The sequence below is a fragment of the Suncus etruscus genome, chromosome 7 (genome assembly GCF_024139225.1).
Source record: "Suncus etruscus isolate mSunEtr1 chromosome 7, mSunEtr1.pri.cur, whole genome shotgun sequence".
Classification (NCBI taxonomy): Eukaryota; Metazoa; Chordata; class Mammalia; order Eulipotyphla; family Soricidae; genus Suncus; species Suncus etruscus.
Window position 1 is genome coordinate 9926358 of NC_064854.1, and position 22029 is coordinate 9948386.

The window sequence follows — 22029 nt, forward strand, 5'->3', positions numbered from 1 at the left end:
ACCAGGAGTGATGCCTGAGTGGAGAACCAGGAGTAAGCCCTTAACATAGCTGGGTTAGGCCCCAAAACAAAATTAAAAAGTGCTTTTTGGGTTAACAACTTTCAGTAAAGTTTTGAATTTGTGCTTGAAATTTTTTTTTTTTTGTTTTTGGGTCACACCCGGCAGTGCTCAGGGGTTACTCCTGGCTCTATGCTCAGAAATCGCCCCTGGCAGGCACAGAGGACCATATGGGATGTCGGGATTTGAACCACTGACCTTCTGCATGAAAGGCAAACACCTTACCTCCATGCTATCTCTCTGGCCCCGTGCTTGAATATTTTTAAGTTGTTCTTTGTTAAGTATCTCAAGTTCATTTGAATTATTCAATGTTAAAATTACAAAATATTTCTGAATGAGTAGAATGGAGTTTCAAAATTAAGTGTTTGATTCTTCTTCTGAATCTGATATCCTCAGTGGCATGTGGGGTTTGAATTGGCAAAAGGGCATCCTGCCTGCCTGCATTATTTTCAGAATTGGTCTTGTTAGGAATGTGATGGTTTGTTCTCACCTTTCATGTCAACAGCTCTTTTACACACTGTTTCCTTGTAGTGTTGTCTAAAAGTGGTCTCCAAGATGGGAGGTGCTGTGAGTGCAGGGGAAGACAACGATGAGCTCATAGATAATCTCAAAGAAGCCCAGTACATTCGGACCGAATTGGTAGAGCAGGCTTTCCGAGCAATTGATCGTGCTGACTACTACCTTGAAGAATATAAGGAAAATGCTTACAAAGATTTGGCATGGAAGCATGGAAACATCCATATCTCAGCTCCGTGCATCTACTCAGAGGTGATGGAAGGCCCTGGAACTGCAGCCTGGTCTCTCATTCTTGAACCTGGGCAGTGGCACTGGGTACCTTAGCTCCATGGTGGGGCTCATTCTAGGTAAATCTGGAGTTTGGGAGTTTGCCTTGTGTCGTGGGTGCAGTAGGAGACCTTGCTGGTCCTCTCTCCTCTGTTGGAGTCCCAGAAGTTACTTGATGTTCACACAGGGTTACTGAACTGGAGAATGGAGGGAGGCACTAGATTTCTAGAGGATTCCCTCCTATTTGCTCTCCCCTCCAACCCCTTCCTCATTTGATTAGCATACTCTTCTTAACCAGTGCTCCTTAAACTTCTTCCACTTGAGACTTCTTGTTACTTGAGACATTTTTTTTTCAGCCCACCCCATCTGAGAAATTTTATGAGCTCCTGGGCAGAAAGTTTTATACATTAAAACAAATGTTAATAATTAAAAATTTACTTATAAGAAGTCTTAAGTCTTGGGGCTGGCGTGGTGGCGCTAGAGGTAAAGTGTCTGCCTTGCCAGCACTAGCCTAGGACGGACCTAGATTCGATTCCCCGGCGTCCCATATGGTCCCCCAAGCCAGGCGTGATTTCTGAGCTCATAGCCAGGAGTAATCACTGAGCGTCACCCAGTGTGGCCCAAAAACCAAAAAAAAAAAAAAAAAAAAAAAAAAAAAAGTCTTCAGTTTTCTCTACATTTATTTATACAACTGATAATAGATTTTGCCCATAAGATTAAGAAGTGAGGTCCTAGACAACAGCTGACCACTGAGTAACAGCCTGTGTGAACTTCTGGGAGATTTCAGACTTAATTCAATAACCAGACTGTTATTATTCTCTCTATATACAGGGTAATATAAAGTCAATTTTGAGTTTTTTTCCAAGGGCCTGGAGAGATAGCACAGCGGCGTTTGCCTTGCAAGCAGCTGATCCAGACCAAAGTGGTTGGTTCAAATCCTGGTGTCCCATATGGTCCCCCGTGCCTGCCAGGAGCTATTTCTGAGCAGACAGCCAGGAGTAACCCCTGAGCACCACCAGCGTGGCCTAAAAACCAAAAAAAAAAAAAAAAAAAAAGATTTTTCCAAGCAGTTTTTATTAATTTTGTTGTTTTGATACCCAAAGAGAAGGTGTATTTTGTTTATAATCATTTATTTATTTATTTTTTAAGATTTTGAGCCTCCCAATTACTATTTCAAAGCTCCTGGGCCACCCCCACCCCATGGTATTTGACCTGACTTTGCTGGCCTGAAGCCTTCGTGCTTGGGACCTAGAATATAAGGGCCACCAGGGCTGCATCCAATGGTGATTACTCAATCTTTTTGAGCAATGTCCTTATCCCCAAATTGACTTTTATTTTTTAAAAATATATTGAAACTTATTCTTTTTCTGGGGGTAAGTATGTGGGATTTTGGGGCCATACCTCGCAGTGTTCAGGACTTATTTTTGCATGTGCACTCAGGGATTACTCCTGGCAGTTCTGGGGACTATATGTCATGCCAGTGATGGAACCCAGGTTAGCCATGTGCAAGGCAATCACCCTATTCCCAGTACTGTCACTCTGACCTCTGAATTGGACTCTTTTCTTTTTTTTTTTTTTTTTTTAGATTAGAACATCAGTATCTCTAAATAAAAGAAAAAAAGAAAAAAAAAAGAACATCAGTATCTCATACATTTTTTTAGTTTTTGTTTTTCGGGCCACACCCGTTTGATGCTCAGGGGTTACTCCTGGCTAAGTACTCAGAAATTGCCCCTGGCTTGGGGGGACCATATGGGAAGCTGGGGGTTCGACTTCGGTCCTTCCTTGGCTAGCGCTTGCAAGGTAGACAGACACCCTACCTCTAGCGCTACCTCACCGGCCCCAGTATCTCATACTTTTAATGAATTAATTATTTTTTGGCCACACTTGGTGATGCTTAGGAATTACTCCTAACTCTGTGTATCGGAATCATGCTCAGGGGACTGTATTGGATGGTGGGGACTGAACCCGGGTCAGCTGCAAGCAAGGCACAAATGTTACATGCTATACTATTGCTTCAGCTCCATTCATACCTCTTTTTATGAGTCTCTGTATGAGATGCTGAGAAGTAAATTTGGAGACAAGGACGCTGGTTGCTGATGTGCCAAGTACACCCACATATAGATGGTAAAAGAGAGGGTGCACAGATGCTCACCACTATATTTCTGTTTGACCATAGGGTTGTGCCTCGTTTTTTATTTATGTATTTATTTATTTATTTATTTTTGTTTTTGTTTTTTTTGGGTCACACCCAGCAGCACTCAGGGGTTACTCCTGCTCTATGCTCAGAAATTGCTCCTGGCAGGCTTTGGGGGACCATATGGGATGCCGGGATTAGAACCAATGATCTTCTGCATGAAAGGCAAACGCCTAACCTACATGCTATATCTCTAGCCCCTATTTTCTTTGTTTACTTTTTTTTTCTTTTCTTTTTTTTTTTTTTGCAGGGAAAGTGATAGGCCACACTTGGAAGTGCTTGGGACTATTTTTGGCTCTATCCTTGGTTGTCTTGCTCCCAGCAGTGACTAGGAGACAGTATAGTGCTAGGAATCAAATTAGGGTTAGGAAGTGCCTTAACCCCTATACTATATCCCTGGCCCCATTGTGTCTTTACTGCATATATGTGTGAAAGGCCCACATGACTTCTGGGCTTCAATGTTGATTTTAAACACTAGAGATAGTGTCTTAACTCTTGTACATTAACAGTCCTTTAACCTCCTTCAAAACATGAACCCTATACAGACAGTATATGGTTACCTCCAGTAAATGAATAGCCATTATATGAGCAACCGATTATCTCCAGATACAGTCACCGCCAGTGTAGAAACAACTACTTTCCTACTACAGTACACGGGTAGCCACTTAACCTCCTGTACAGTGTTACTTACCTGTACTTTACGAATATCTGCTTACCTCTAGTACTCAGTTGATTATGTCAAGCTTGGTGCTGTTTTACATGTGTAAAATCTGTGTAAGCCTAACAAGGTACAAAGTAGAATCAGCACCTTAGAGGCTAACCCTCCACGCCTCCAGAAAGGAGATCACTGTTTTTCCTTATTGGCCAGCATAGAGAAAAATGCCTTTTTTATTTCTGTTTTGGGGCCACTCCTGGTAGTGCTCTGGGATTACTCCTGGCAGGGAGTAATATGCGGTGCTTGGGATCAAACCCGGGTTGACAGCATGCAAGGCAATTAACTTACCCATTGTGCTATCACATCTAAGTGCTGTATTTTCCGGTGTATAAGACGACTGGGCATTTAAGATGACCCCCTAATTTTGCAGTTAAAACATAGGCTTAGGCCTATATTCTCTGTATCAGACAGAACGTTCCTGTGCTGCAAGTGTATGTACCACAGTGAGCCAATCACAACAAGCAAAGGTTCAAAGGTTATACTGTAATAGACTTCCTCTCTGACTCTGGCCCATCTGAGCAGGCTTTTGACAGTGTAGATTCGGGTCCAAAGCATTGTCTAATTTGCATGCATCAAAAGCCTGCTTGGATTGGCTGAGTCATAGAGGCGGTCCGAGCAGCCTTGCAGTGATTGGTGCAGGATCGAGTTGGAAAATTAGTTTTGTGGCAATATTCAGACAATTTTCGTTTAGCGGCATATTGAAACACGACCCCCGATTTTTGGTTGACTTTTTTTTTGTTTCAAAAGTCGTCTTATATGCCGGAAAATACGGTATATTCAGGAAACTTTTTGTGGAAGAGACTTGTATCCAGTTTCATTTACAAATATAATTTTTTTTGATCCATTAATAAGATCTTGAATTTTTCAGACCTTGACTTTTTACATTTTCAAATGATGAAGTTGAGAGCAGAAAAACAGACGTTAGAAAGTGTTGGAATGTCTAAATGGTCATAGAACAAATGATCATAACTTTCTAGTTACTCTGAATCACAAAGAAGTAAGCAGAAGCGACCCTTCATACTTGGGCGATTTAGGTTCAGAAATGTGGTCAGACTTCAAAAACTCATGGTTTTCAGAAATTATGTATGCAAAATTGAATGGGCTGCATTTGATAAACTAGAAATAAAGGGAGTTCTTTCTTGTCCTAGTTCTAAATGTTTTCTTATTCTGAAACCTTTTAGGTCCTTTTGGTGTAAACCATGGGGTGGAGCTCCATTCAGATGTGATAGAGTATGCAAAGCAGAAACTAGACTTCTTCATCAGAACGAATGATAGCTTTGACAAGTAAGATGAAACACTGGGTGGGGGTGTAACTTCTGCCATAGATTTTTGTTAGATGTAGCGAAGTCAGCTTCTAGTTCTTATATGCCAATGAATATGAATAAACTGATAGGTGAATCAGGATGACATGTATCCTAGTTGTTTTTTTTTTTTAATGTAGGTTTTTTATTTTTCAACAGTTACCGAAGTAAAGGAAATTGTCCCTATTGTAAGAGAAGGGAACAACATGCATCTTGCTAAATTTTCATGTTTCCAACAGACAACATTTTATCACTTATTTTAAAACAATATTTTTGCCTTTGTCTTAATATATATGACTAGCTCTTTCTACTTTAAGGCCTTGAATCTCTTACTTTAGGTATTAACTTTAGTAGAGAAATGTATTTCCTTCCTCATTTTATGTGTTTAGTAGATTTTGATTAAAATAATGAATTATAAAAAACAATGGTTGGGGATTATATTAAAGTTGGATACTTGCTTTTATTGTATTTGTATTTGGGATTTCTATGACTCTACCTAGTCTACCATTTGGAATTCTGGCTTCTACCTTTTAAATTATATCGCGGGATATTCATACTTAAAACATAACTTTTATACTTAAAACATAACATAACTTGGCTAGCATAGATTGACTACATAGATTGAATAAAATATGTTTACTTATAGAAACTATTGTTTACTTTCAGGTTTGATTTCTGTGAGCCTTCCTTTGTTACTGGCAATTGCCTGGAGATTTCTCCAGATTGTTCTCAGTATGACCGTGTGTACTGTGGGGCTGGAGTGCAGAAAGAACATGAGGAATACATGAAGAACCTTCTCAAAGTTGGGGGCATCCTTGTCATGCCTCTGGAGGAGAAGGTCAGACCCCCATCATGAGTGTTGTGCACCCACCAGGAAGTTCACGCTCACTGTTGCTTTCTTCCTTCCTGAGAACCTCCATGTTGCATTGGAGGAAACAAAGACAGGCATAGGCCCTAAAGATGACCTGAGAAGTATGCAGGCTGATCTGCCTGGGCAGTGCATTCTAGAGCCTACTCTGAATCCTAAATCATTCTGCCCTCCACACTCGCCCCTCCTTTGTCCTCCTCCTCCTCCTTCTCCTCCTTCTCCTCCTCCTCCTTCTTTTCCTTTACACACTCTCTGCAACTATTCTTTACTTGAATTACAGATATAAATTGTTAGTCATTGCACTCCCAATGTTAGTTTGCTTATTAGTCCTGTGATGGTGAATATTTCAGGGAATCCCTTGCTTGGTAGGAATCTTGCCCATGTCTGCTATTTTAGACATACATGGTTTATATACTGTCGTAAATGTTTTAGAACTGTTTTTTTTATTGGTAAAAGCAGGTTGTATTAAATGTGCAAATTAATTAGATTGCAGGTAGTCGCCAGGAACAGTGTCTCTTAGTCACCAAGAATAAGGAAAAACAAATGATAAAAATTAGGAGAGTGTGCAATTTTACATAATGTCCTGCAGTTTTTAAAATGTTGGCATTTAATTTTCTAATCAGTCATTTTAGATAGTTTAGAAGAATATTAAGAAATTGTTATGTTAATGTTAAGAAAAATTATTCCTAACTCTATAATTGTTAGTAGTATGTCTCTTGAATTTTCTTCTTATGATCTTTATTATAAAGGTACTGATATAGTTTAGAATTTAAGAGTTTTGCTTAAAAGGGTTCATGGGGCCTGAGCAGTGGCGCAGGGCGTAAGGCATCTGCCTTGTACACGGACCATGGTTTGACCCCCTGGCGTCCCGTATGGTCCACCAAGCCAGAAGCGATTTCTGAGTGCATAGCCAGGAGTAACCCCTGAGTGTCACCGGGTGTGGCCCCAAAACCAAAAAAAAAAAAGAAAAGTTTACTTAAAAGGATTCATGCCGAAGCAGTTAGAAGTCATTGCAATTTTGACATTTTTTTTGGTGTTAATTTGTTAAATTGAGGACCACAGTGTATTTAGTTCTTATAACTGGCCATAAGGCTGAGTGTTATTCTCACCATATTTACTGTTAAGAAAAGGCTTTAGTGAATATTTCTGATTGAAATTTCTTTATAAATATCCCAGTACGGGGTTGGCGAGGTGGTGCCAGAGGCAAGTCATGCAAGCGCTAGCCAAGGAAGGACCACGGTTCGATTCCCTGGTGTCCCATATGGTCCCCCCAAGCCAGGGGCAATTTCTGAGCGCTTGTCAGGAGTAACCCCTGAGCATCTAATGGTGTGGCCCCCCAAAAACAACACCCCAAAAAAACCCCAAATAAATATCCCAGTACATATTTGTAAAGTATGTACATCTAGTATCCATCAGATAAGGGGCCAAGGTACTAACAACTTAATAAGAAAAACACTTCTTACCCCATCAAAAAAAATGGGGAGAAGAAATGAACACTTTTTCAAAGAAGAAATATAGATGACCAAAAGGCACATGAAAAAGTGTTCCACATCACTGATCATCAGGGAGATGCAAATCAAAACAACAATGAGGTACCATCTCACGCCACAGAGGCTGGCACACATCACAAAGAACAAGAACAATCAGTGCTGGTGGGGATGTGGGGAGAAAGGAACTCTTATTCACTGCTGGTGGGAATGCTGTCTAGTCCAGCCTTTATGGCAAACAATATGGAGATTCCTCAAAAAACTGGAAATTGAGCTCCCATATGATTCAGTTATACCACTCCTAGGGATATACTCTAGGGACACAAAAACACAATACAAAAATGCCTTCTGCACATCTATATTCATTGCAGCGCTATTTACAATAGCCAGAAACTGGTACATGTACACAATGAAATATTATGCAACCATCAGGAAAAATGAAGTCATGAAATTTTTCTATACATGGATAAACATGGAAACTATTATGACCTATGAAATAAGTCAGAGGGAGAGAGATAGACACAGAATAGTCTCACTCATCTATGGGATTTAAGAAAAATAAAAGACATTATTGTAATAACACCCAGAGACCATAGAGATGAGGGCTGGAAGTACCGCCACAATATGAAGCTTATGAGTGCAGTAAGAGAAATAACTACACTAACAACTGTTATGACAATGGTAGTGAGCAAGAGAAGTAGAATGCCTGTCTTGAATATAGGCAGAGGAAGGGGGGAGGAGGGAGATGGGTGACATTGGTGGCGGTAAGGTTGCAGTGATGAACGGGGGTCGGGGGTATTCTTTTTATAATGGAAACCCAACTACAAACATGTTTGTAATCATGGCGCTTAAGTAAAGATGTAATTAAAATATATTTGTAAAATATTTGGAATTTTTGGGGGGCTGCTCCCAAGTGGTACCCAGGAGACCTAGGGGCCTTACTAGCAATTCTCTATTTTTTTTTAAATTACTTCATTTAAACACCATGGTTACAGGATTTTTCATAATATAGTTGGTGTTTTTCATAGTTATAAAGTTGTTCATAATTTAATTTCAGTCATATAATGTATAGTACCCATCACTGGTGTACATATTTCCTGCCACCAATGTTCACAGTTTCCCTTCTGCCCATGCCCTCTCTCCTGTCTGCCTCCGGGGCAGACGTTTTTCCATTTCTCTCTTTCACTTCTTCTTTTTCTTTCCTTTTTAGACACTGTGGTTTTCAATGTTGTTATTGAAGGGGTATCATGTCTATCATTTTATCTCCTTTCAGTACCCAGTTCTTGTCCAGAGTGACCATTTCTGACTACCATTGTCATAGTGGTCCTTTCTCTGTCCTAACTGCATTCCCTGCCACTATTTGTGGCAAGCTTCCTACCATGGAAGGACCCTCATCTCTATTGTCTCTGAATACTATTACAGTACTATCTTTTATTTATTTTTAGTTTTTGGGTCACACCCGGTGACGCTCAGGGGTTACTCCTGGCTATGCACTCAGAATCAGAAATCACTTCTGGCAGGCTCGAGGGACCATATGGGAATTCAAACCGCCATCCTTTTGCATGCAAGACAAACGCCTTATCTCCATGCTATCTCTCTGCCCCCAACTTAATTTTTCTTAATAGCTGCATTGTGTAGATATAACTGGTCTCTTGATCCACTCATCTGTTCTCAGGCACTTGGGTTGTTTCCAGATTCCGGTTATTATGAATAGTGCTGCAATGAACATAGGAATACACAGAGCTTTACTACTTTGGATTTGGGGGCTCCTAACATATATTTCTAGGAGTAGTATTGTTGGGTGTTAATGAAAGCTCATTTCTAGTTTTTTTTTTTCAGGAATATCCATATTATTTTTCAAAAAGGCTGGACCATTTGACTAGCAGTGAATGAGTCCCTTTCTCTGCATTTTTGCACCAGCACTGATGGTTCTTGTTTTTGTGATGTATGCCAGTCTCTGTGGTGTGAGATTTTTTTTTGTTTGTTTGCTTTTTTGTTTGTTTGTTATTTTTGTGTTTTTTGGGTCACACCCGGCAGTGCTCAGGAGTTATTCCTGGCTCCAGGCTCAGAAATTGCTCCTGGCAGGCACGAGGGGACCATATGGGGCACCAGGATTCGAACCAATGACCTCCTGCATGAAAGGCAAACGCCTTACCTCCATGCTATCTCTCCGGCCCCTGTTAGTTTGTATTGATTTCCATCTCCCTGATGATTAATGATGTGGAGCGTTTTTTTGTTTGTTTGTTTTGTTTGTTTTTGTTTTTGGGTCACACCAGAAGCACTCAGAGGTTACTCCTGGCTCTATGCTCAGAAATTGCTTCTGGTAGGCTCAGGGAACCATATGGGATGTCAGGATTTGAACCACCGTCCTTATGTATGCAAGGCAAATGCCCTACCTCCATGCTAGCTCTCCGGCTCTGTGGAGCATTTTTAAAAATATTTTTTATTTAAATAATATGATTATAGTTGGGTTACAAAGAGAACACCCCCCTTCACCAGTGTAACATTCCCCCCTCTCAATGCCCCCCTCCCATCCCCTGCCTGTATTCGAGACAGGCATTCTACTACAGTTATTTGTTTTTAAGTTCAGTAATTTTTTTTTCTTAAAGGATAAGGGTTAAAGAAAAAATAGTAAAAGTGTTACAGTGGCAATCGCCGTTGTTGCATAGGCCCAGAAAAATATGGGGAAAACAGAAAAAAAAAAATCCTTGGCCTGATTACAAGAAGGCCTCACCCCCGAGGTTTATTGGCATAAGATCAACTCTGGGCTCCAGGTCTGTGGAACATTTTTTTTTTTTTTGGTTTTTGGGCCACACCGGCGGTGCTCAGGGGTTACTCCTGGCTGTCTGCTCAGAAATAGCTCCTGGCAGGCACGGGGGACCATGTGGGACACCGGGATTCGAACCAACCACCTTTGGTCCTGCATCGGCTGCTTGCAAGGCAAACGCCACTGTGCTATCTCTCCGGGCCCTGTGGAACATTTTTTAATTTGCCTTTTGGCCATCTCTATTTCTTCTTCGATGAAATGCTTGTTCATTTCTTCTTCCCATTTTTGGATGGAGTTAGATGCTCTCTTCTTGTTAAGCTCTACCACTGCCTTGTATATTTGAGATATTAACTCCTTATCAGATGGATATTGGGTGAATAGTTTCTCCCATTTTGTGGGAATCTTTGTATTCTAGTCACCATTTTCTTTGAGGTGCAGAAAATTTTTAGTTTAATGTAGTCCAATTTGTTTATCTTTGCTTGGTCAGTGGGTGTTTTATTCCTTGAAAATGCTTTAGCTTTAGTGCCATGGCGTATTCTGCCTACATTCTCCTCTATGTACCTTATTATGGTTTCAGGTTTCATATCAAGGTCTTTAATCCATTTTGATTTGACTTGTGCATGGTGTTAAGAGTTCTGAGTTTATTTTTTTGTTGTTGTTGTTTTGTTTATGGTTTTTGGGTCACATCCGGCAGCACTCAGTTACTCCTGGTGCTGAGCTCAGAAATTGTTCCGGGCAGGCTCGGGGCACTACATGGGATGCCTGGACTTGCACCACTGACCGTCCTGGATTGGCTGCGTGCAAGGCAAATGCCCTATCCCTGTGCTATCTCTCTGACCCCTGAGTGTTAAAATTCATTATCTATGTTAGATAAAGCCTGTTGCTAAATTCTCATACATGAAAGTTGATTCCTCCTTGCTTCCTGGGGCTACATAGTGGAGGACTGTGTTTCATCATAGTAAGCAGCATTCTCCACCTTATTCTTCTTGCTCAGATCTCTGAACTGTCAGAGGGATGGAATTATTTTTAAAGGAATCCTTTCTTCTGAAGAGTGGATCTCGATAGTGTGCTTCAGGATATTTAGGAAGTCATGTTGATGTGTTTTCTCTTGGGTTTTGAGAGGAAACATAATCAGGACTGACGTAAAAAAAACAAAAAACAAAACAGGTCATGGGGCTGGGTTGTTCACACAGTGGGTATGGTGTTTGCCTTGCACTCAGCCTACCTGGGTTCGATCCCTGGCATTCCATATAGACCTCTGAGGCTGCCAGGAATAATTTCTGAGTGCAAGCCAGGAATAAATCCTGAGCTCTGCCAGGTATGGTCCAAAAACCAAAAATAAAACAAAACAGAAGCAGGTCATGAAAAAGTTTAAAACATTGAGAGAATTCTCCAAATATAATGCAAAATTCCCCAAATGTGATTTTCCAAATGATAGTACCTGCTGTTGGGAAAATGGCACCAATAGGGCTGGAGAGATAGTAAGTAAGCCAAGCTCTTGCTTTACATGCACCTGACCCAGGTTTGATACCTGGTACTGTATAAGGTCCACTGAGCATCTTCAGGAGGATCCCTGATTGCAGAGCCAGGTATGTCCCCCCCCCAAACCCACAAGAAAATAACAGAAAAATGGTACTGACACGCCAGCTACAGGCCAGTGGGGGGAAAATTAGCTAGTTTATATAAGAAATCAACTCTTTTTTTTTTTTTTTTGTTTTTTTTTTTTTTGTTTTTTGTTTTTTGGACCACACCTGGTGGCTTTCAGGTTACTCCTGGCTCTTTGCTCAGAAATGATTTGTGGCAGGTTTAGGGGACCTTATGGGATGCCAAGGATTGAGCCTGGCTTGGCTGCATGCAAAGAAAAATGCTGTGCTATTGCTCACTTAACATTTTTTAAATAGATGATTATTTAAGCACCATTGTTATCAACCTCAATTAAAAATTTGATGTTTAATTTAACAATAATTTAGTTTATTTATTTATTTATTTATTTATTATTTATTTATTTGGTTTTTTGGGGTCACACCCGCAGCGCTCAGGGGCTCCTCCTGGCTCTATGCTCAGAAATCACTCCTGGGCAGGCTCGGGGATCCTATGGGATCCGGGATTTCAAACCACTGTCCTTCTGCATGCAAGGCAAATGCCTTACCTCCATGCTATCTATCTCCGGGCCCTTAATTTAGCGATAATTATCTAATTTATCTTTTTTTTTTTAGACTCTAAAATCTATGATTCAGAATATATTAGGTGTTCTTTTTCTCCCCCCCTCTTTTTTTTCCCTCTGCTTTCGGGGGGATGGCTTCCAGGGAACTTGTGCACTATGTGGGTGCTGGAATTGAATCCTGGGGTATACATTGCAGAGAATATACTCTAGTGCTTTGAGCGTTCTCCCTGCCCCCGCGGATTTTAGATTTTTTGGATTTGCTGGTTAGATATTTTTAGACAAGAACGCATTAATCTTGGCTTGACAGCTGCGAGAAACAGTGCTATGTCCAGTGTGGGCCTTTGAACTCATAGGAGGGGCTGTGTTTTCTAATCAGGCAAGAGTCTTCCAAGTACGTGAGTTGGGAGTCTTAGTGGAGGTTTTCACGACCTTTTATTCTGCAGGGTTTTCATGACCTGCTCTGCAGTATGCTATTTTTTCTTTTTCTTTTTTTTTGTCATACCCGCAGTACTCAGGGGGGGTTTCTCCTGGCTCTACACTCAGAAATCATCGCTCCTGCAGGCTCCAGGGGACCATATGGGATCTGGCATTCGAATTACCCATCCTTCAACATGCCAGGCAAATGCCTACTCCATGCTATCTCTCCGGCCCCTGCAATACGCTTTGATGTAGATTTTGATGATATACTATGCAAGTTTCCTCACTGAAGCCCCAGTTTTCAGGAAATGAGGACCCTTGAGTGTCCATCTCCCAAGAGTGAGGCTTACTGCTCATACAGGAGGATGGTGCACATGGTCTCGAGTAACAGTGAACTCTTAAGACTTCTTGGTTCAGGTGTGGTTTGTGAATTTGTTTGTTGCATGCAGGACTTCTTGTACCAATGTACCACTTCCCTTACTCCCCAGGATAAAGAACAGCCCCAGATTCCATCCGAGTTGAAGAACTACCAGAGGCTGTCTTAATTTCTTGTGTGTGTGTATGGTGTGTGTGTGTATGTGTGTGTGTATGTATGTATGTGTGGTGTGTGTGTATTTGCATTTTCAGGGGTCACACCTGCCTACGCTTTAAGGCTTATTCCTGGTGATGTGCTCAGGATCACTCCTGGGTGTGTGTGGTGTGTGTGTGTGTTTGTATGTGTGTGGTGTATTTTGCAGGGATCACACCACGCTTATTCCTGGTGATGTGCTCAGGATCACTCCTGTGTGTGTGTGTGTGTGTGTGTGTGTGTGTGTGTGTGTGTGTGTGTGTGTGTGTGTGTGTGTGTGTGTGTGTATTTGCAGGGATCATACCCGCCCTACGCTTAGGGGCTTACTCCTGGTGATGTGCTCAGGGATTAACTCCTGATTGGGCTCAAGGGGGGGCCTTCTGGGGGTACTGGGGATTGAAACCTGCTTGGCCTTGTGCAAGGCAAGTGCTTTACTTCCTGTAGTCATACTCTGCACTAATGTCATTTTTTTAAGAGCAGCTTTCCTCACTTTTTTACTCTGCTTATTGGAATTTTTTGAGCTCTCAGGTTGTTTTCTTTAATAGTTTGTCTTATGTCATATAAAGAAATAATTCTATTTTAATATAATTTACCAATTGGCCAATCTTTTGGAATATTCTCATTTTGTTTTTTGGGATAGTTGACTAAGATTACACGTACTGGTCCTTCTGCTTGGGAAACCAAAAAGATTCTGGCTGTTTCATTTGCTCCTCTGATCCAACCCTGCCATTCAGAGTCTGGGAAAATCAAGACTTGTCCAGTTACGTAAGTAAAAAGACCCTTCCTTACAGTTAGATTTTCTGATCTTAGCAGAATCTGAAGGGGAAACAAAATGTATAAGGAACTTGTAAGAAGATAACCCCCTAAAAGCAACTTAAACTTTTGAATATGGCAGAAATTAGAGTATACAGAGAAAGGTTAAATAGAACTTATGTAGGCTGTGAGCTCTGGGTGGCATTTCTAGATGAGCACTGTGGTACAATTGCCTTACGAAACCCTGTTTGTGACCAGAAAGATAGTACAAAGAGTTTAAGGTGCTTGTGTTTGCTGCAGTCAACCCCACGCACTCCTCTTTGAGCTTTCTGTTTTTTTTGGTTGGACAGGTCTGTCATTGTGACACCTGATGAAGCCTGAAGTAGTTAGTGTCTGATGTAGAGGGCCACCTTGAGTTTGGGATTAGAGGCTTGGCCTTCAGAGGGCAGTATTGATTAATAATTTGTGACGCCATGTAGACTTTCTAAATGTATTGCGGTTGAATTCAGGAGCTGAGTGAAGAGGGGAGTGAGACAGGGCAAGAAAGGAGGGCTGGGTGTTGGTAAAGTGGGGGGAGGTGTTCTAAGTCAGGGTCTTCTGGCACATCCCAGGTTCCCAAGGGAAGAGGCATTTTTTGAAATCTGCACGAGCCTCCCTGAAGGTTGGATAACAGAAGTTATGGCACATTGTTAAGTGTGTTTCCTATGCTGTAGGTGATTATTTCTTGAGAAGTTGGGTTACTGGAAAAATAAAAGCGATGCCAGTTTTTTAGTTTAATGTATTTAAAAAGTATCCCAGGGAAAGCCCTTATATTGCCGTATTATCTCCATGCAATTCTTCATGTTTTTTTAATTTTTTATTTGTTCGATGGTTGAGACACATTACCTTCCATGCTCTGGACCCAGATTTGATTCCCCAGATGGTCACTGCCAGTATGATCCTGAGCACCACATTGTATGGCACTCCCAGACCTGGCTGAATGGCTTTTATTTGCTTTTCTCTAAAGGATTAAACATAATGAGCAAATAAATAAAATTTTAAAATAGTACCCAAATTCTAATGTAATGGCATGCTGAAGTCAAATGGGAAGTAGAGTAGTGAAACAATTAACCGCCTGAGCCTTTTACCCTGACACCTGCAAGCAGTACTGCTGCCTTCCCTTATGCTAAGGATTCATGCCTCTGAAAATATTTGTATGAGTGTCACCAGAATGCAAATCAGAGAACCAGATTTCATTTGCATTCCTGTACCACTGCCTGTAGTTCTGTGGATTCACCCAGGGGGGTGAGGAGGGTTTCCGGGAGAAAATCAGTGCCTCACTCATAGGCTTGGATCATCTCCTCTGTGTACAGCACCACTGGCAGTTCGAAGCCTTCAGGACTTGGCTCGCATTGCTATCCGGGGCACCATTAAGAAGACCATTCATCAGGAAGCTGTGGTCCAAAATGGAAGCGGGTTGAAGAACACTCCTAAGTTTAAACGGAGGAGAGTTCGCCGCCGTCGAATGGAAACAATCGTCTTTCTAGACAAAGAAGTCTTTGCTAGTCGGTATATCCAACGCCTCTGATGACAATAGCTGTGAAGGCTTAGAAGAGGAACGGAAGCAGTGGGAAGAAGAGGAAAACCCTGCTGAATCCAAGCCAGACCTCCAGTGAACTTCCTGCGTGAGAAGGGTCCTGAGCCTCCCCCTGCCAGATCCCCTGAAGTACTACCTGCTGTATTACAGAGAAAAGTAATGGCCTGTCCCCAAGTTGACTGAACAGATACAATCGAAAGGGAAGTGTTGGACCCTCTTTATTGCGTTATCTACGTCCTTGGTTTGTCTTCTAGAATTTATCCAGTGGTATGATTTCCTAAGAAATAATTTGATGTAAAGTAAAGTTCACAGGTGCATGTTTTCTCAGGAGGTAGAGAAGGTTTTCCCTCTTTAGCCACACCGATAAAACTTGACTCTCCAGCTTAAGAGATGCTTAATGACATTTCTCACCTGAGATACCTCCCCCCCCCTACCCGCAGGAAACCTGAAATCGTCCATTCACTCACGTTGCTTTTTAAAATATGAGACAAAGCACAAGTTTATAAATCTTAAAAGAGATGTTAATTGTAATTTAAGAAAAGTGGTGGGAAAGTTGAATACATCATCAAAGTATGAGATAACTTTCAGGACTCTCCAAAGAATTTTGAGGACTTTTTTTTTTCTTTATTCCAGAACCAATGTTAAATAACTCCTTGAATGAGGGATTATTAATTTCTGTAAGAACAGAATGACTACCAACAGTTCACCCAATAGTGGATGGTGGACACAGTAGACATAGAATATAAAATGTGGGGCCGGGCGGTGGCGCTGGAGGTAAGGTGCCTGCCTTGCCTGCACTAGCCTAGGATGGACTGCAGTTCGATCCCCCGGCGTCCCATATGGTCCCCAAGAAGCCAGGAGCAGCTTCTGAGCGCATAGCCAGGAGTAACCCCTGAGCGTCACAGGGTGTGGCCCAAAAACCAAAAAAAAAAAAAAAAAAAAAAAGAATATAAAATGTGTGCAAGAGTCAGCAAGGGTGTGCCCTCAGGAGAGGGAAAATGAGCAACAATTTGAAAGATAGATTGGAACTCTAGACAGCCTGCAGGGATATGTGGGGGTGCATATTATACTGTAGTGAGACATTTTTTTGTAATCATATTACCCGTACTGATTCAGATTTTAGCTTTTGTAATTCTGGCGGAAAAATACTTGTTAGTTTTCTACATTTTATGTAAAGAAATATCTTATGGAGCGTGGAGAGATAGCACAGCACAGTGGGGAGGGCATTTGCCTTGCATGCCATCAACCCTGGCTCCATCCCTGGTATCCCCATATGGGTCCCCTGACCACCACCAGGAAAGACCCCCAGAGCTCAGAGCCAGGAGAAACCCCTGGAGCACTGCCGGGGTATGACCCCCCCCCCAAAGAAATATCTATATTTATATACTTTCATTGTTTTAGAATAATGTAACTTACAGTGATTGTGAAATCCATCTTCTCCAGGCATGTATTGTGAGAGCCTTTTTATCTTTTTAGGCTTACGCTTCTAGGAAAAGGTGATCCTATCAGATGGCTGCTATATATTCCAAAACATTGATTCTTTTCAGTCTTTCCTTTTTTTTAAACCAAAGACTGGATGGTATAAACATGTTAATAAACCCAAACATTAGAAAGCTGATGTGTGGAATTAAGCATCCAGATTCTATAAATTGTATCCTTAGCCTCCTTTTTTTCTTCTTGTTTTGTTTTGGGCACAACCAGCAATGTTTAGAGGTTTCTCCTGGCTCTGCACTCAGGAATTAATTCTGGTGGTGCTCAGTGACAGTCTGGGATGCTGGAGATCAATCCTTAGTCAGTTGGTGTGCAAGAACAGCATCTTACTCACTGTATTATCTCTCCTGCTGTATATTCATAGCATCTTTGTGAGTGTTGTTGGTGTTCTATTCTCTGTTGTATCAGCATCTAACGAAGTTACCGCTAGTTTTTGTACATTCTCTGCTCTTTTATTAGTCATCGAATCAATTTTATCATGGATACTATGTGTCTGCTTAGATACAAAAATGTATATTGCTCTAGATTTGTAAATTTGAGTATTGCCAAGAAAATTACATCACAATTGTGTTTTTCCTGTCTTTTAACTAAAAGTCAAGCTTGATTCTTTCAGAGAAATGCATGTTTGACAATTTGCTTCTTGACATACATACGATAGTTCTTTGATCCTCGTAGATGGTATTCTGATCCATGAAAACCTCTGCGATATAGGGACTTTTTAGGATATAAACAAAATATGTAAATTATTTTTATTAGTAGCTTGATTGAAAATTTTCCCTCTAAATATATATTGAGCTGATAGTTTTAACCCAAGTTGCCTTCATGCTGCGTTGTAAAATCTCTTTACATGCTTTTCCCTTGATGTGTTAAATATTTCCTAACAATTTGAACTTATATGTTGTCATTTCTTGATTTCTATACCAACATTTGGTTAAAATATATATGTCTGTGCAACATATGTGCAATAGTTTCATGTTTCTCTTATACAAATAAAGGAGAATTATAAATGAGTGAGTTTTTCTTGTGCTTGTAGCACTTTGTACCTGAGTTTCATATGATGTATATATCTGTTCTAAACAGGTAAAATCCTGTATATCTGTGGGGTTTTGGAGCCCTGTATTATAACCCATACCCCTGACAATTCTTGACTTTCTTTATTGTGTATAGTCTGTGTTTATATGCGATTTGTATCTTTAGTTTGTCCAGTGGTCCTCAAACTTGGCCCGCGGGCCACATATTGTATTTGTATCTGTTTTGTTTCTTCATTGCAAAATAAGATATATGCAGTGTGCATAAGAATTCGTTCATAAGTTTTCTTTTTACTATAGTCAGACCCTCCAATGGTCTGAGGGACAGTGAACTGGCCCCCTGTATAAAAAGTTTGAGGACCCCTGGTAGACTATAGAAAAGCAAAAAGCCATAGACATGTGAGAAGCACATATTCAACTTATAAACATTAATATTGTCATGTAAAAACAACTACATTAGAGTTTAAGGGGATGATGCAACAATTGAAACCAAGGTTTTCATGAACTGATAAACAAAGATACACATAGAAGATAATTATAAAGGCTAAAAATGAATATTCTTGATGCCTCCTCTGATTGTACCAGATTCACTGATACAAGATTCACTGCTGAATCTTGGTCAATCAGGGTTGGTGTGTTGTAAGGACTCAGGGTGCAGCATTGCTGTTCCCTGAGGTAGCAGGGATTCATCTGGGCCATTGGGCCTGTTCTTAGGGACCAGGTAGTGTTGGGGAATCCGACCCTAGCATATACATAATTGTATTATCTCCTTGCCCTAAGATAACAAATCTTGACAAAAAAATGTTTTTTGGCCCACACCCTGCTGTGCTCAGGTGTTACTCCTGGCTCTGTGCTCAGAAATTGCTCCTGGTGGGTTTGGGGGACAATATGGGTACCGGGGATTGAACCCGGGTCTGTCCTGGGTTGCCCCTGTGCAAGGCAAACACCCTACCGTTGCACTATCACTCTGGCCCCTACATTTTTTTTCTTCAAAAATCTCTAAAAGAAAACTTCCTTTGAACCATTTGTTTTCTTTCACAATGTAGTCTTACTTGCCTAATTTCAAGCCATTTGAAGCCATTGATTAACACCCAATTGGAAGGGCCCTCAAGGTAAAGTGACTTGTTCCCACCCATAATAGGTGTCAGAGGATGGGTTCATTTTTGAGCTGTTTTCCCTAGAATGAAAATAGAGTAAGATACCATCAGAAGGCCAGGAAAAGTGCTTAGACTATTGGTGTTTGGGGTCTGGTTTTTGGGTTGCTGCCCGAAGCCTGCGGTTTGCAGTATTTGCCGTGTTTGGACAGGTCAGCAGCAGGGACATCACACAAGAAGCACACATAGTCATGGGAGAAGGTGCATATGGGCCAGGGTGGTTGGGCAGCCTCTTGGATCTTACTGAACTAGCCATGGAGCAGAGCTGAGCTGCTTTCCCTGCCACTTTTATTAGCTAGAGTTAACAGAACAAAGCTAATTCACCTGAGGTTCAGGGTTGATTATGTAAGGGTACTTATGCTAATTAAATTAGGTGTGTCCTGGTTCAAGGGGGTGGTGGTGGTAGTAGGTGTTTACACCTCAAAAAGGGTGTGAGGAGGAAAAGGGAAAGCAGGAAGTGATCTAAGAATCAAATACAGGAGTCTACACTGTACATGTTTTGCATGTAGGAGGCAGAATTTTGTCCTTTACTGACTTCTGGGCACTGAGCTGGGAATATTCCCTGAGCACCACTGGATGTGGTTTGATGATTGGAGTATATCTTACTAGACAACCAAAGAGTGGGTATTAGGGATTTGTAAGGATGGGGGTGGGGGAAACTGGGGGACTGCTGCTAGGAAGAAATTTGTAGACGTCATTGACATGCATAATCAATCATGTGTGTTAGCCAGCGATTCTGGGTCTTTCCATGCATTTATGGAGTTTACATGATAATTAAAACAACAAATACAATGACAATGCACCCATACGTTCTTTTTCTTTGTTGGGTGTAGAAAGGTGTACAGTATAGAACCCAGGGCTTTGAATATACAAGTCATGTGTATTCTACTCTGTGTGCCACATCCCTATGCCAATTGACATTTTTATTTTACTATATATAGATATTTATTTATATTGTTTGTTGTCCTCCCCAAGGATCCTCAAATCGTTGTTTTCCTTTCTGTATTTATTCCTAGTTGTTTGATGTTTACCTATCTCTCCCTGTCCTTTGCTTAGCGAACTCAGTTCTGCTGGCTGAACCAATGTTCTGCTTTCATTTGACATTGTGCATTTCCCCCCACCCCATTTTTCTCTGAATTTAATAGATTTTATTTAAAAGTAGGGAAATGTGAAAGAGAAAGACTTAGTTTCTCCTTGAAGCTGAGGTAAACAACTTGATTTTGACTGTCCCCATCTTAAAATTTAAAAATTCCTGGCACTTTTTGGATTCTTTATGAAACTGGGATAGTTTACAGTTTGCCAAGACCCTAAAATATGCTCCAGACCTTCAGTTCATAGGAGATTAAGAGGGGCTAGACCTGGGCCTAAGTTGAAATAAATGATCTAAAAGGTCTAAAATAAACAGCCAGTCACACCAACTTAAGAGAGAATGTGAGATGCAAATCTTAGCCACACCAAGAGGGCCTAAATGAACAAGACATCTCTGGGGAACAAATGGGAATCCTCAGATAGTTTGCTCAGCCACAATAAATCTTAGTTTTCCTCTAAAACCGCCCCCAAATGAGTCATATGGTACTTATTTCTGCACGAAGTGTTTTTCTGTCTGGGAATTTCTTTCTTTTGGACTTTCCCATAAACTTTTTCTTAACTCCGAGTCGGATTGTCTTTATTATTACTCAAATGGAAAACTGGAACGAACACAGAGAGCACCTTTCTTGCTCCTGCATGAGAAGAAAAAGAGCAAGAAATACCCCAAGGTTTGGTCAGAGTCTTCTAAGCACGACTCCATCTCTGTGGCTTTCTGTTATACAAGAGTGAGATAATCTCACTTTCGTCCTTTTCTTTCTGGTTTATATTATTACATAACAGGATACCTTCTAGCTCCATCCAAATTGTAGCCCAAAATAGGATTCCATCTTTCCTTATAGCTGAGTAGTAAGCACTTCATTGTGTATATATAGTCCATCATTCCTTTATCTGTTCACTTGTCACTGGACACCTGTTTTACAATGTTTTTACTTGTTCTTTTAAAGTTGTTTAGATATTTGATTATGACAGGATTATGTTTCGGTGTTAGGGGAGAAGAAGCTCATAGGATGCACAGAGACAGCCCCACACATGGGTATCCACTCCCCTTTGCAAAATGGTGCTGGTGAGTCATCAGGGTAAAAAAGGCAAAGAGCCCTCCAAACCCAGGAGAGCAAATGCAGCATGATCCAGATGTCTAGAAACAACCCCCACCCCTCACTTCCCAAAACATGACCGGAGAAGCAGCACATATTGGACAAACAAGATAGCACTCCAGAAATGTGGCACATCAGGTCACATAGGGCCCACCTAGTCAGGGGCATAAATTAGAATCTGGCTCAGTATCCTGCCCAGGCTAATGGCGTATTGGTTATCCTGAGCTTGAAGAAAATAATCTCCATAGGCCTTAAGATGCTCTGTGATTCCAACAACTTCAAAATCTTTTAACAGTTGTTTTTAATCATCACCTGTTTCCTATCTCTCCCATGTATTTATGTGATCCACTTTCACATATCCCTACATGATTTATTTAAATCCTCACCATTGTCTCAGTGTCATTAAGTTCATTCCTCAATGAAATATCCACGCACACTCTTGTATGCACACAACTATTTCACTGTCTCATGCACACATTGTAAATTTACTTCCTTGTCACACGTGCACAAGATAAAAGATGGC

At 41.0% G+C, this 22029-nt stretch overlaps 1 protein-coding gene across 1 annotated transcript; it reads left to right on the plus strand.

Annotated features, from left to right (window-relative positions):
* Positions 1–470: 470 nt before the first annotated feature.
* PCMTD2 (protein-L-isoaspartate (D-aspartate) O-methyltransferase domain containing 2) lies at positions 471–15810 on the plus strand. The gene is given in 8 exon segments (XM_049777473.1): positions 471–834; positions 836–920; positions 4931–5033; positions 5717–5888; positions 13962–14060; positions 14062–14086; positions 15427–15623; positions 15625–15810. Coding segments are annotated over 8 exon segments (1089 nt in total). The 5' UTR covers positions 471–612.
* Positions 15811–22029: the final 6219 nt, after the last annotated feature.